The 13,118-nt window shown below is 50.8% G+C and overlaps 1 protein-coding gene across 18 annotated transcripts in view; it reads right to left on the bottom strand.

Moving 5' to 3' along the window:
* Positions 1-3,411: 3,411 nt before the first annotated feature.
* The window catches only part of Slc43a1 (solute carrier family 43 member 1), a 26,321-nt gene continuing 16,614 nt past the window's right edge, over positions 3,412-13,118 (bottom strand). For 17 of the 18 annotated variants that reach the window (XM_087651788.1, XM_087651796.1, XM_087651790.1 and 14 more), the window contains 9 exons: positions 12,828-12,961; positions 11,727-11,905; positions 10,487-10,633; positions 10,339-10,374; positions 9,988-10,141; positions 7,586-7,727; positions 7,258-7,331; positions 5,729-5,852; positions 3,424-4,115 (listed from right to left, as the gene is read on the bottom strand). In XM_087651788.1, the coding sequence (XP_087507914.1) occupies positions 3,969-4,115; positions 5,729-5,852; positions 7,258-7,331; positions 7,586-7,727; positions 9,988-10,141; positions 10,339-10,374; positions 10,487-10,633; positions 11,727-11,905; positions 12,828-12,961 (1,137 nt within the window). In that variant the 3' untranslated portion in view covers positions 3,424-3,968. 18 annotated transcript variants of the gene reach the window in all.

The raw sequence follows: 13,118 nt of genomic DNA, 5'->3' as shown, positions 1-13,118 counted from the left end.
GAGCACAGCAATGAGTTTGAGGTCAGGCTGGGCTATACAGAGAGTTCCAGACTAACCCGAGCTATAAACTGAGGTCCTGTTTAAACAAAAACACAAGATAGATACTATGATGAGTAGAAAAAGAGGAACCCAAGGCGTATGGGGGTGGGAAGTGGCCAAATGAGTCTGAGAAGCAGCAAGAAATAAGACTTTAAACATGCAGGTATGACCACCCTCCCTTTTTGTGGCCACCTGAGATTCTGCATTGCTGGACCCAAGATTCAGAGAAGGATAATCACAGACAAAACCTCACTAGCCTTCTGGGGAGGAGAACCAGAGAGCAAGTGTTTTCATTCCCCAAGACCAGTGGGAGTCGTAGGAATCTGTGGGTCCGCATGTGTCACCTCCTTAACCAGGGCCCTCTGCACCCGCGGGGACTCAACTTGTCCAGCATCCTTCTGACCTGTTCTCTCCGGCCTTCCCCAGCCCCCAGTCCCAGCTCATCTGCATAAAGTTCCAATTAACACGTTTCCCCGGAGCTGTTTGCGATCCCTGAACTCGCTCCCAACCCAGAGCGAGCTTCCTGCCGCCCCCTCGTCCCTCGGATCGCAGCCCCATTAACCCCTGAGACCCAATCGGCTCCCGGGGGCCTCTAGTCAGACCCACCGAAGGAGCCTGCGAGCCCGGGACGCACCCCTGGGCGGTGGACTGCTCAAAGGGCGGGCAGAGGCCGGGACTCCTCCGGAAAACGACAGGCGCTTGCCCGCCCCTCTTTCTGGGAAGAGATGAGGAGGGGGACTTCTCCCGGGAGACTCAGGCGTCGAAATTCCTCGTTCCTCATCCTCCGGCCCCCGCACCCCTCCTCCCGGCAAAGCACCCTCTCCCCTCCCCAGCCATCTGTTCCTCTAGGCAGCGCCGCGACAAACACGGCTCTAGCTTGCTTCCGTCCCTACCCAGCCCCCTCCCCAAACTCCCCCATCCCCAGGAATGGAACAATGATGACACCCCTCTCTCCTAGAAGGTCCACATTTCGGTCTCCACCTTTCACTCAGCCCCTGCCTCAGCTGGACAGGGTAGCTATGGAAGTCCCCTTCTCCTGAGGGGTCGGTGGGGCTTGAGAGAGAATGAATTCAAGGCTGGGGGATCCGGGAAGATGTGGAAGTGACGTCGGGAAAGGACAGAGTAAGCAGAGGTAGGGAAACCGAGGCATAGGTGCCAGAAGGGTGGATTAGAGCGCAGTGGTCTGGGGTTCCCCTCCTGGCTTGCCACCCCCGTCTTGGTCACCCTCAAACACGCAGCGCCGCCTGCTGGGCATACTGAGTACCGCGCGCCCACACACGGCTTCCAGCGCATGCGTTCATCTGAGAACTGACTGGTGAGATGCCAAACAGGTCACTTGATGGCTTAAGGTTGGCAAAATTAGAGACCTGGGCAGAAAGCAGGGAGACCCTAACAGGGTCTTTGGGAGCTAGCCAGCCTCACTGACAGGCTCTCTACAATTCGGAGACTTTTTTTTTTTACGCACAAAAGGCCACACAGAGAGTCAGGAGTCTGCTTAAAGCAACCATCTGCTGCATGACTTCTCTCCAGACCTCTGTGCAGTTTTGTCATTTGAAGATGGGTGGGCCATTCTTTATTTATTCCTCAAGAGAACTCAGAACAAACAGGGAAGCAAAGCTTATCTGGGATGCTATCTTCCAGCCCTAGCATTTGGGGGTCCTCCATGGGGGGCCAAGAAAGTGGATCCAGACTTTTACTGGGGTCACTCCAAAGTCAGAGACAGTGGTGCTAATCTGTCAACCCCGCAGGTGGGAAGCTGAGGTAAGAGGATTGCAAGTTGGAGGCTAGTCCCAGATACAGTGCATTTCTGTTTACCCTAGACTAACACACTAACAGCTCACCCAGCCCTGAGAGCTAGGATGCTTGGGGTAACCCTTTCGGGCCCTGACTGCCAATGGAGTAGGCTTCTGTAGTCACATCGCTACCTGCTGTCGCCCCAACACTCTCTGCCTCTGTGTATCACCTGCCTTTGCCTTAACCATTCTAGGTGTTTCCCAAAAACTACAAAGCAGTGTGTTACTAACCTCTCCAACTACGACTGGGATGAAATGACTCACCTGTCATGACGGATCCTCAGTGGGCATCCACGGCCCTGGCAGTCTATGACTAACTGCTAAGGCTTTATGTCCCAAGGCACAGACCAGTGATGGCCTAGGATAAGCAGGGTCGCATCTTTCTAGAATGTCGCTCACTGCTTAAGATGGTATTCTCTTCAGATGTGAGTAATTCTAAAGCCTCGCTTTCATGTTTAAAGTAAATGTAAAAATAGTGTAACACCGCTCAGAGTTTCCCTGATGTCTTAAGAGAAAATGGGAGGCAACAAAGACACTGCTTTCAGCAGGCCTCAGACATGCCTTGGTGGCAGAAAAGTTTGAGTCATTCTTTAATGTCTCCTTCCCTCCGCCCCCACCCACACCCTCATGTGTGTGTGTGTGTGTGTGTGTGTGTGTGTGTGTGTGTGTGTGTGTGTGTGTAAGACTCTGAAGCTCGGGCTAGCCTGGAATTTACTATGTAGTCCAGGCTAGATTCAAACTCATGGCAATCTTCCTATCTCAGCCTTCTAAGGGCTGTGACTAGAGGTGGGATCCACCACATCTGGCTCTTATGTCTTCCTTAAGTATTTGGCCCTAGTCTCTGATGTGGAGAAAGGGCAGCTTGCAAGATGTCCTCTCAAACCCTGGGGAGACAGAAACTGAACTTCCTTTGGGGTATGGGAGTGAGAATGGCCTCTATAGGTTCATGTGTTTGAATACTTGGTCCCCGGTTGGCAGAACCCTTGGAGAAGGATTAAGAGGTATAGCCTCGTTGGAGGAGCTGTGTCACTGGGCTTTGAGGTTTCAAAACCCACACCATTCCCATTTAGCTTTCTCTCTTTTCCCCTTGATTGCTGTGTTAAAATGTGCGCTCTCAGCTACTGCGCCAGCACTATGTCTGCCTGCTGCCGTGCTCCCCACCATGACGATTATGGACTCTAACCCCTCTGAAACTGTAAGTCCCAACAAACTCTTCCCTCTTTAGAGTTGCCTTGGTGATGGTGTCTGTACAACAGAAAAGTAACTAAGACAGAGAGCAAGGCAGTACATAGTTGAGAAGAGGAAGATGGCTGGACAACCAATGGACAGACAGACAGACAGACACATGTTGTTGTTTTGTTTCTCAAGACAGGGTTTATCCATGTAGCACTGGCTGTTCTGGAACTCTGAATACTGGAGTGTGAGCAATCACGTCCTCTGAAAAAGCAACCAGTGCTCTAACCACTGAGCCATCACACCAACACCCCAAGCATCCTTCCTAAAGGCCCAGCCAAGCCTGGGTGAGACAGAAGGATAGAGTTCTGGAAAGACGACGACCCACTCCTCCAGTCACAGATACACACCAGCCAGATTTCGCTTCCCTGTTTATTTCCTCTAAGACCTGTAAGAAACAGCACCAGGGAGGGAACCCGCCCTCCAGCCCCCACACCCCATCATGGCTACAGCCAGCCCCTCAGTCCCTCCCCCACAGGAAAGAATGCATGTGCATAACACGTATGTGTGCACACTTGGCAGCTGGAATCTTAGCGTAGTCCATTCACTGATCCCATGAGTCTTCCGAAGGCAGCTCCACAGAGGCTCCTAGGCCAAGTGTGGAGAAAGGGCAACCCCACACTCAGTTTTCCAAGAAGATGGCCCAATACCACTGGAATAGGCACTATCTTCAGTTGACGGACAGATTGTTTGGGGGAATTTTTTAAGGGCTGTTTTTGGTTTGGGGCTTTTGTTCTGTTTGTTTCCCTTTTTTGCCAGTCCCTACAAAAATAGAACTCTTAGTATTTATAAATCCACAGCCCCTGGCTCTATGCATACGATGCAGGTAGAAAGCCACGGGGCATTCCCTTTGCTTTATCAGGCCTTGATTGCCTGTCCTCCAAGTCTCTTGGCCTCCAGAGTCTACGTAGCCACCTTCGAAGTATTGAGCACCTTCTGTGGATCTAGCAAATTCGTGGCATACTCTCTCTCCAATCGAGACCGGTAGTAGTAGAGGTAGGAAGGTAGGAGAAATCCCAGGAGTGAGAGAATCAGGAGGCCCAGATTCACCTTAGAACATGGAAAGAAAAGCAAAGAAAACCAAATGTTACTAGCTGGACACATCCTCTTCAGGGACCCGCCTGAGACTCCCAACATGGAGGAGAAGGTAGCCATCGGTATTAGAGGTCCAGGACCAGAAAAAATATGGTCAGACCTAGCCGGTGTGGTGACTGTCCCACCAGCATGTCAGATGGGTCAGCAACCTGGCAAAGGGGCTGAGGTAAAATCTAGGAACTAATAGGGAGGTCCCACAATGCAACACTCTCATGAGTGGAGAAACCTATGCCCCTGAAGGCTGACTCATGCCAACCAGTAGGATCTCACTGGCATGACCGGAAGAGGTTCTCTGTCATGGTCGAAGGAGCCAGAGCCAGCCTAGGAACATAGGACTTACCACACCCGGGACCCTGACCTACACTAGCTCCTGAGAATCATAACCTATTCCATGACTTATGTATGACTTTGGGCAAAAACGTCTCAACTCCGAGTTCCTCTTTCACAGGTCGACTGTGGCAAAGACTGAGTGAAGGAGAAGCCAGCATGCTTGGCGCCGCAACCGCTCAGCTGCTTGTGGGGAGGGTAATTCGTCATGTGCCCTCAGAAGGGGGGCTCCGGGTTGAGTGTCCCACAAGCAGAAATAGTGTCAGGGAGGTTGGTGAGAGTTCTGCAAGGAAGGGACCTGATGATAACAGTGGTACCTCATGCAGAAGCAGGCACTCTGAACATCCACAGTCGGGTGGGGAGGAGCCCTGAGAGAGGGTACCTCCATCAAGTCAATGTGACCGGGACCAGAGGTACCTGAATGCAGTCTCAGGGGCCATGACCAGGCCAGTACACAGCTTACCTGGGACCTTATTAAGACAAATCAGTGGCGGGGCTGGAGAGATGGCTCAGCGGTTAAGAGCACCCAACTGCTCTTCCAGAGGTCATGAGTTCAATTCCCAGCAACCACATGGTGGCTCACAACCATCTGTAAAGAGATCTGATGCCCTCTTCTGGTGTGTCTGAAGACAGCTACAGTGTACTTATATATAATAAATAAATAAATTTTTAAAAAAAGACAAATCAGTGGCAAAAGCTACTTCAGCACATGCATGAGGACCAGAGTCCAGATCCCCCAAATCATATTAACACTTAGTGGGAGTGGTGGACCACATGTAATTCCAGTTGCCTGGAGAAAACTGCTTAACTAAGGTATTCACACTGTTAAGCTCTGAGCCCAACTAAAAGGCCTTGCCTCAGGGAATAAAGTGGAGAACAATCAAAGAGTGTTCTCAATGTCAACTGTGCCCCCCCCCACACACATGCATACACACATGCACATACACACGCATGGATATAGTCATGCACACTCACCACAAACATGCTAAAGTTTAATAAAATACAATACAAGCAGACTGTTGGAACCAGGTCAGGAGAGAGACTGATCTGAGACATGTGGTTTAGAACACTCTGGGAAGGGTTCTGATGAGCAGCCAACCTGACAGACCCAGATTAGGTATCTCCAAGGCACCTCCTGGTTGAGATGTGAGGAGTGAGGGGTTCTGGCACAAACCAACACTGCCCCCTTCCCCAGTACTAGGAGAAGTGTCCCCTGGACTCCATGTTCAACCAGCACTCACCCAGAAGGGATCTCCGTGCAGGGGCCCCACCATGGCCATGAAGAGTAGCTGCTGCAGTAGAGCAAACACGGCACTGATGAGGGACTGAAGACCTGTCAACGTCCCAAAATGATTGGACGGGAACCTATCCAGAGGGACATCCAAGAGTCAGAGGCAAGACCCCCTGCTGCCCAGCACCCATGCCGCTCCCTCCCCAGATATCAGTGTTGGCCAGGAGGATTGGTCCTTGAAGGATTCAGGCTCTGTATGTAGCCCTTGGTCCCTGCCCTCAAATGTATGTGCCACTTCGGAGCCAGCAGGCTCGGTTCTGTCACCTGCTGCCTGTGTAGTCACTGTCAGTAGCTCAGCCTTTCCGTATCCCACTTCCTTCACTAAAAGCAGGGACAGGACAAACCTCAGTGGGTTACTCATGCTATTCTTTCCTCAAGTGTTTACTGAGCTTCTCCTGTGTGCAGACACCATTGAAAGTGCTTAATGAACCAACAGATACCATGCGGCTGTGGTCTAAGTGAGACCACATTTTAATGCTAAGATATGAGGAGGAAAGCTAAACAGAGAAGTAGAGAACCGCATGGAGACCAAGGCCTTGCAAATGGCCAGAGGTAGCCATACCGAAAGGACAGCTAGATAACTAGTGATCCAGCCCAAGTTAAAAGGAGAGTAGGCAGGTAGGTATATGGTTCACATCTTTAATCTTGACACTCGGGAGGCAGAGGCAGGCAGATCTCCAAGTTCAAAGCCAGCCTGGTCTACAGAGTGAATTCCAGGACAGCCAGGACTACACAGAGAATCCCTATCTCAAAAGGGGATTGAGGGTGAGGCACCAGGTTACTAGAGGTGATGCAGATTTGCAATGATGCACACTTGAGATGACACTAGGTTAGGGTAGGACTAAGGAAGGACAAGCTGGTAAACAAGATGGGGGGTCACATGACATGTGGAGCCAAAAGGATTACAGATACCCTGGATATGAGTGTTCAGAGAAAAGACATCAAAGGTGACTGAAAGGCATAGCTGGGACAGTGAGGAAGGAAAGGCACTGCCTTCTGCTGAGATGGCTGCAGGGGGCATTAGCCAACCATGTACCCAGAGCCTTCCCATGAGGGGACACTGCATGACATAATCCATGCAGAGAAGCATCTCAGCAGAGCCTTACAGCTGGAATGAGGAGAGAAGGGAACCAAAGTTGTTCATTGGGACGCTACAAGACATCTCTACAAGACAGGCATTGGAGGCAAGGCCACAATCCAGCCCCAGGGCCAAAAAGTTCATCAGAGGAGATTCCCATTTTCTTTGGGAAAGACATCATGACTTTGGCATCTCTGTGAATAGAGCACAGACTACCTGTAATCATTGAGCTCCTTCCATGAGATATGAACCACCAGCTTCCATGCCCACATCCCCCTCTGACAAGTCGATACTGATGGGAGGCCATGCTGCTTTAAGCACTGGGTCCCTTTCAGCTCTGGCTAAGCATCCCTAACTATACAGGCAAAGCACCAGAAGGCAACTTGGCCCATGTGACTCACACTGCAGCGTAGAGACCTCCACAGGCCGAGTGGAAGAAACCACGAACAACGGTGTGCAGGACAAAGGCCACCAACTGAAATCCAAAACAGAGAGAGAAGAGAGTCAGAAAGATCAAGGCAGAAAGAGGAGGGACCCAGGGCCTTGCTGGGCCATCTACACAGTTCTACCCTGGCCCAACCCTCACCAATATAATCTACGAGGCAAGCCTCTTGGAGAGCCCCGGAAACAGACATGGAACAGAGCCATGCTTCTAGAGGTATGCAGGCCCTGGTAGAGCATTCGTGGGGGAAGTCCTAGACATGGAGAGGGGTGGTGGAAAGTAGGTACCTGCAGGTGTAAGTTCTTGATGAGGCAGGTGATGCCAAAACCCACAAGCAGGATGTTGGTCAGGGTGAAGGCATTGATGGCATTGGTGAGCTTCTGTATCTTGCGGTAGCGTGGTTTGGTGAACTTGGTGATAGTCCCATCTCTGAAAAGAACAGCCAGTCACTAGCTTCTGCCTAGAACTCCCTGGAAGCTCCTTGGTACTAGCCTGGCCCCATCCCTTGCTGGTATGCCTGTAGTTAGGAAAGCGTCAAAGGCAGAAAACCATCTCTCCATCTAAAGAGATGACATAGTCAGTGAAGTGCTTGCCTTGCAAATGTGAAAATCTGAGTTTAGCACACACACACAAACACACACACACACATCATGGTGCACATCTTTTATCCTAGCAATTCAAGGATAGCTTGGTCTACATAATGAGTGCTAGACTGTATCTAAAAGTGGTATATACTTGTAAACTCAGAGTTGGGGAGGTACAGACAGGTGGATCCCTGGATCTCATTGGCCCACCAGTCTAGCCTACTGGGCTGGAGGTCCATGTCAGTGAGAGAACCTATTTCAAACTGAAAACCATAGACAATCCCTGAGGAACAACAGCCAAGTTTGTCCTCTGTCCTCTATGCACATGTGTTCATGTTCATGCACATACATACACTCATACTCACCTGCAAAAAAGAAAACCATTTCTCTGTAAGTGTGGCCTCCTCATCTAGCTAGATAAGCACCAACTTGAGTGGGTACTTAAGGTATAAATCTACAGACTTATTCCAAGAATGCAGAATGTCTGGAGGCCTAGGAATCAGCTTGGCAAGTGTCCCAAGTGTGTCTCCTGCACACTGGAGTCAAGAGATCATAGATGGAAGGTGGAGAATGGATTCCTCATACCAACCGCCTCATCAGCCTGAACAAAAGCAGATGCCAGTCTGGGCACAGCTTGACATGACTACCCAGACATTTTCCCTTCGAGCATGACCAAGAGCTTTGGGGCCAGCCCAGGAAAAAAAAATCAGGCTGGGGTGAGCTCAGGCTGCCCATCTGTCCTGTCAGGTGGGCTCTGTAAATGTCAGGTGGAGTCCCAGCCCAGTAGGCTAGACTGGTGGGCCAATGAGATCCAGGGATCCACCTGTCTGTACCTCCCCAACTCATCAAGAGTAGAAGGCTGGGGTCCAGAGAACAAAAGGAAGCCACTGGGTCCATCCTTTTCTCCTAGTCAGCCTCTCCCACATTCTCAGGGCAAATAGATTTACAAAGGGCAAAATTGTCAGGATCCCTGAGTTCAATCCAACTTCAGTCTTCAGCCAACAAGATGCCCAGGATAACCCCGGGCCATCCTCTACTACACCAGGCTCACTCTGTGTGAGCACAGGCCATAACAGAAGTGAGAGGAGATTACTACTAAGATTATATTACAGAAAACACAATCTTCACCTCTCTCAGAACTCTTTCTGCCCGGAAGCCATCTGCCATACCAAAAGGAGTCCCAGCACAGGCCACTTGATGCTCAGTCACACTAGCAAGCCTGGGAGCACTTATCCAGCCCAGGCAGCACTTTGGATGGCACAGCCATGGTAGGAAGCTAGAATATAACCTAATGAGAATCCCCAGGTTGGAAACATGCAGCCAAGCTATTCCCAGACTCCCTACCCTTAGCAGAAGTGTGGAATAGTGAACATTTGTGATTTAGGAACAGGGCAATGCATTCCACAGCAACAGATAGCTAATAAACCACACATACACACACACACACACACACACACACACACAAACACACACACACAAACACACACACACAGACACACAAACACACACACAGACACACACACAGACACACAAACACACACACAGACACACACACAAACACACACACACACACACACACACACACACACACACACACACACACACACCTTTCCCTAGCCTTTGCTTTAAAACTGTCTGGGTCTCACTCTGTATCCAAACTAGGCCTAGTACTACCATGTAGCCCAGGCTGACCTCAAGCTCAAAGCAACCTTCTGTTTCAACCTCTTGCTTCAGCCTCCTGCTTAGATAACAGGCATAAGTCCCCAAGCTCAGACAAGCTTGGAGTGTGTGCTTTTTGACACTGGCTCGGAGCCTGCCGTGTGTCCTTGGGCTGGTTATTTAGTGAAACAATCCAGGTCTCAGCTTCCTAGTCTGTCGAAGGAGGACGGACGATCATGACCTCATCTCCTACAGAGGCTGAGGGACTCAAAACTGTGCAAAGTGCCTAGCGCATACCCTGCCCTCAACTATAGGTATTTTTTATGCCAAGCAGGCCATGTTTCCCCATCTGTAAAACGGGGAGGTGCCTTGCTCGCTGATGTGCAGACAAGGAAGAAATGGAAAATGTGGTCTGGGCTCCCGTTAGCACCATCCCTACGGGTCACCTGGCATCTCCAAAGGAAGCGCTCTCATTCAGAGTGCCCTCCGTTGGATCATCCACGCAGTCCTTGATGCGCCAGTCCATGATGTAACCAATGAGGGGGCAGGTGAGAAGACACAGCAGCTGCATGACTCCGAAGATAGAAGAGTAGAACTCAACTGGGCAAGAAGAGAAGTGGGGTCAAGATGGCAGCAACCGGGTGGACACCCACCTGCTTCCAGCAGAGGAAGACTGTGCTCAGACAGCCTCCCTTTTACCCAAATTCCCAGGACTCCAGAACTATGGGAATGATCCCACCCGAGGAACGGGACAGGTCAGGGTAAGTATGGCCAGGGCTCTGCCTTTATCTCCCTACCTGTCTCTTCTACCTTCTGTCTCTGCTCATTCGTCTCTGTGGGGAGAGGAGAGACACGGTAAGCGGATGCTTAGCTAGATGATCCTCTGAGCTGAGCTGCACACACGCCACCCTCCTACCTCTGCACAGGGCTTCCAAAGAGCCTTACCACATTCCTTGCCACCAGTCACGAGGAACTCCAGGATCTTGTTCATGGCCCCCATGTAGAAGATGACCCGAAGCTGGGTCATACCCATGGTGACCAGGCTCCACAGGAAAATGGGGGAGCAGAGGCTCTTGCGAAAAGGGACAGACTCTGAGGAGACAGTGGGTGGGAGGTCAAGCCCCCAGACCTTCCATTGTTCATCTTATATGGAACTAGTGTAACTAAGGCTCTGCGTGACTCCAGAGAGCATCGGGACTCTTCAGAGACAAGAAGCCTCAGGTACGCTATACTCTACATTCTGCCAAGCTCTGCAACAGCCTCCAAAGCACATTTTTCAAGTGATCTCTGAATGCTTCCTGTGTTCACATATTAGCAATATTGATGAAGCAATTGCTATGAAACACGTACCTGATAAGCTTTAATTTCAGCAAGTCAATTTTGTAACAACCTTTATTTTTATGTATTTATTTTTCGATAGGCTTTCCCACAGGAGGAAAACTGCTGCTCAGACAAATGATTTGCCTGAATGGCAGGGGGACCCGGCTTAGGCTCCTACTCTTAACCATCCTCCTGTAAGGATGGGCAGTGGGGATAATTACTATTACGGCTGGACCTAGTATGCCCCACATGAAGAGCTTTCCTCCCGTTGAGTCACGTGGTCCTAGGAACACCCTCCCTGTTGGGTGATGATTTAAAGAGATGAGGAAGGTAAGAGTGAGGACCAGTGACAATGTCAGTCAACGGAAAGCAGGACTCAAACTCTCCCTTTCTCACTCCAGAGGCCATGCTCCATCCCCATCTCTCTGAGGCCCAGAAAGAGCGCTAAAGTATCTTTGGAAATGAACTTCAGTTTTGTGCATCTCCTCCTATGGCCAGCAGGGGGTAGAAGCGCGCCAGACTTCCGAAGGCCCTGCCCACAAATTCCCGGTCTTGGCAGTGCCTGATGCAACAGACAGGGAGATTGATTCGAGGTGGGTTGGGGGCAAAGAACCAGCCACCTCACAGCTCAGGAGATTTGCCTTATGTCGGAAGCTCCTCCTACCCTCAGGGTTACCCATATACCCAGAGGATCCAGCAGGCTACCCCTGAATCTGAACTTCCCTTTGGGCTTTGATTTCCCCATTCACAACATCCACAAGTGGGTATTATGAAAACCAAGGAGGGAAGAGATTGCACCACCACCACCACCACCACCACCACCACCACCACCACCCCAAGGCTAGAAACCTGACAGGACACTCACTTTCAGGAGTCTTTTCTGAGGTACCAGGGATATCCGAGGACGAAATAAAGCCGTCAGTCCCCTCCTCCAGGCTGGGGGTCTTCTGACTCAGCCGCTGACCCACAATGGTTACATGGGTGTAGAAGCGGTCACCTGTGACCTTGTGGTCCAAGGCTAACCCAATGAGTTTGATCTTCTTCCTGCCCACAGTCAGACCAGCATATGTGAGAGCTAGCTGTGCAGAGTCTAATGCCAAGCTCTAGGCACCATCCCAGCCTGTCCAAGGGTCCTGAGCATCCCTTTATCTGGCCCTGACATAATAGGCTCCCTATTGCTGCCCCCACCTCTCTCGCTCAGAGCCAAGCTTGGGCAAGCAGCCCTACAGACACCCAGTAAATGAAGGGCGGGTGAGTGTTTTCTCCTGGTCTAGTCTCATGGAAGAGTTGGCATAACAGCTGCAGACACTGCCTTCAGCCTGGTACCATCCAAACCTCAACTCACGCCCTCAATGCTAGGACCTTTATCAAGTCTCTTTGTCATTAACTGAGTTGGTAACAGCATCTACGCCAGACAGCTATTGGACAGCAAGTGCAGTGTGTGGCATACAGTAGGAGTTACTCAGTGCCAGCTGTTTGACTATTACCATGCATATGTGCTAGGCTGTACAGTGCCACCTCTGGCTGCTGCTGAACTGAAAAGGGGCTGGGGAAAGCTGGTAATCAGCCCCCCCCACACACACACACCAAAAGAAACTGTGTGCTAAATTTCTCGGCAGCCTCTTGTTTGGGTCCGTGTAACATTTACCACTATTTCAGGGGTGGTGGTGGTGGGGTCTCCTGCTCTGACCTTCTTCTCCAAAGTCAAAGGGATTATTACCACTAATAATAAAAAGTACATGTCGGCCACCTATTACGTGCTAGCTCCGCTAGTTAAAAGACGTGTACAAAGGTGACCCAGGTGCAAAGGCAGAGCTGGGAAATCTGAGGCCATTTGCAAACCTGAATTCCAAATCTAGGGTCTAAAGCCAATCACATCATCATAACCCTGGCCTCAACCTTCTACAGCAGGGGTCAGGGGTAGGGGATCCGCTTCATACTCCAACCTCCTCTCCCAGCCTCTCACGTGTAGTCAACTTCCTCGGGGGCAGGAAAGGCTTCTGCAGGCCAGTTGAGAGCGCAGTTCAGAAAGATAAGACAGGCCAGGCCAGACCACGTGAACATGATGACCATGAAGGAGACTCCAGCATCGTAGATCAGCTGTTGGGGAAGGACAGGCTATGGAGGAAGCCAGCTTGCCCCGGGTCCCACAAAGCCAAAACCCTTAGAGGGCTGGAGCCTCCAAGATCTCTTGCATCCCCTCCCCTTATGCCCAATTTGAAGGTGGGGAAAGCAAAGCCAGCAATTAAAAGCCTGA

This window comes from Rattus norvegicus, chromosome 3 (genome assembly GCF_021556685.1).
Source record: "Rattus norvegicus strain SHRSP/BbbUtx chromosome 3, alternate assembly SHRSP_T2T, whole genome shotgun sequence".
NCBI classification, from domain to species: domain Eukaryota; kingdom Metazoa; phylum Chordata; class Mammalia; order Rodentia; family Muridae; genus Rattus; species Rattus norvegicus.
Note: the sequence above shows the minus strand (reverse complement) of the source record. Positions and strands in the feature narration are given on the sequence as shown.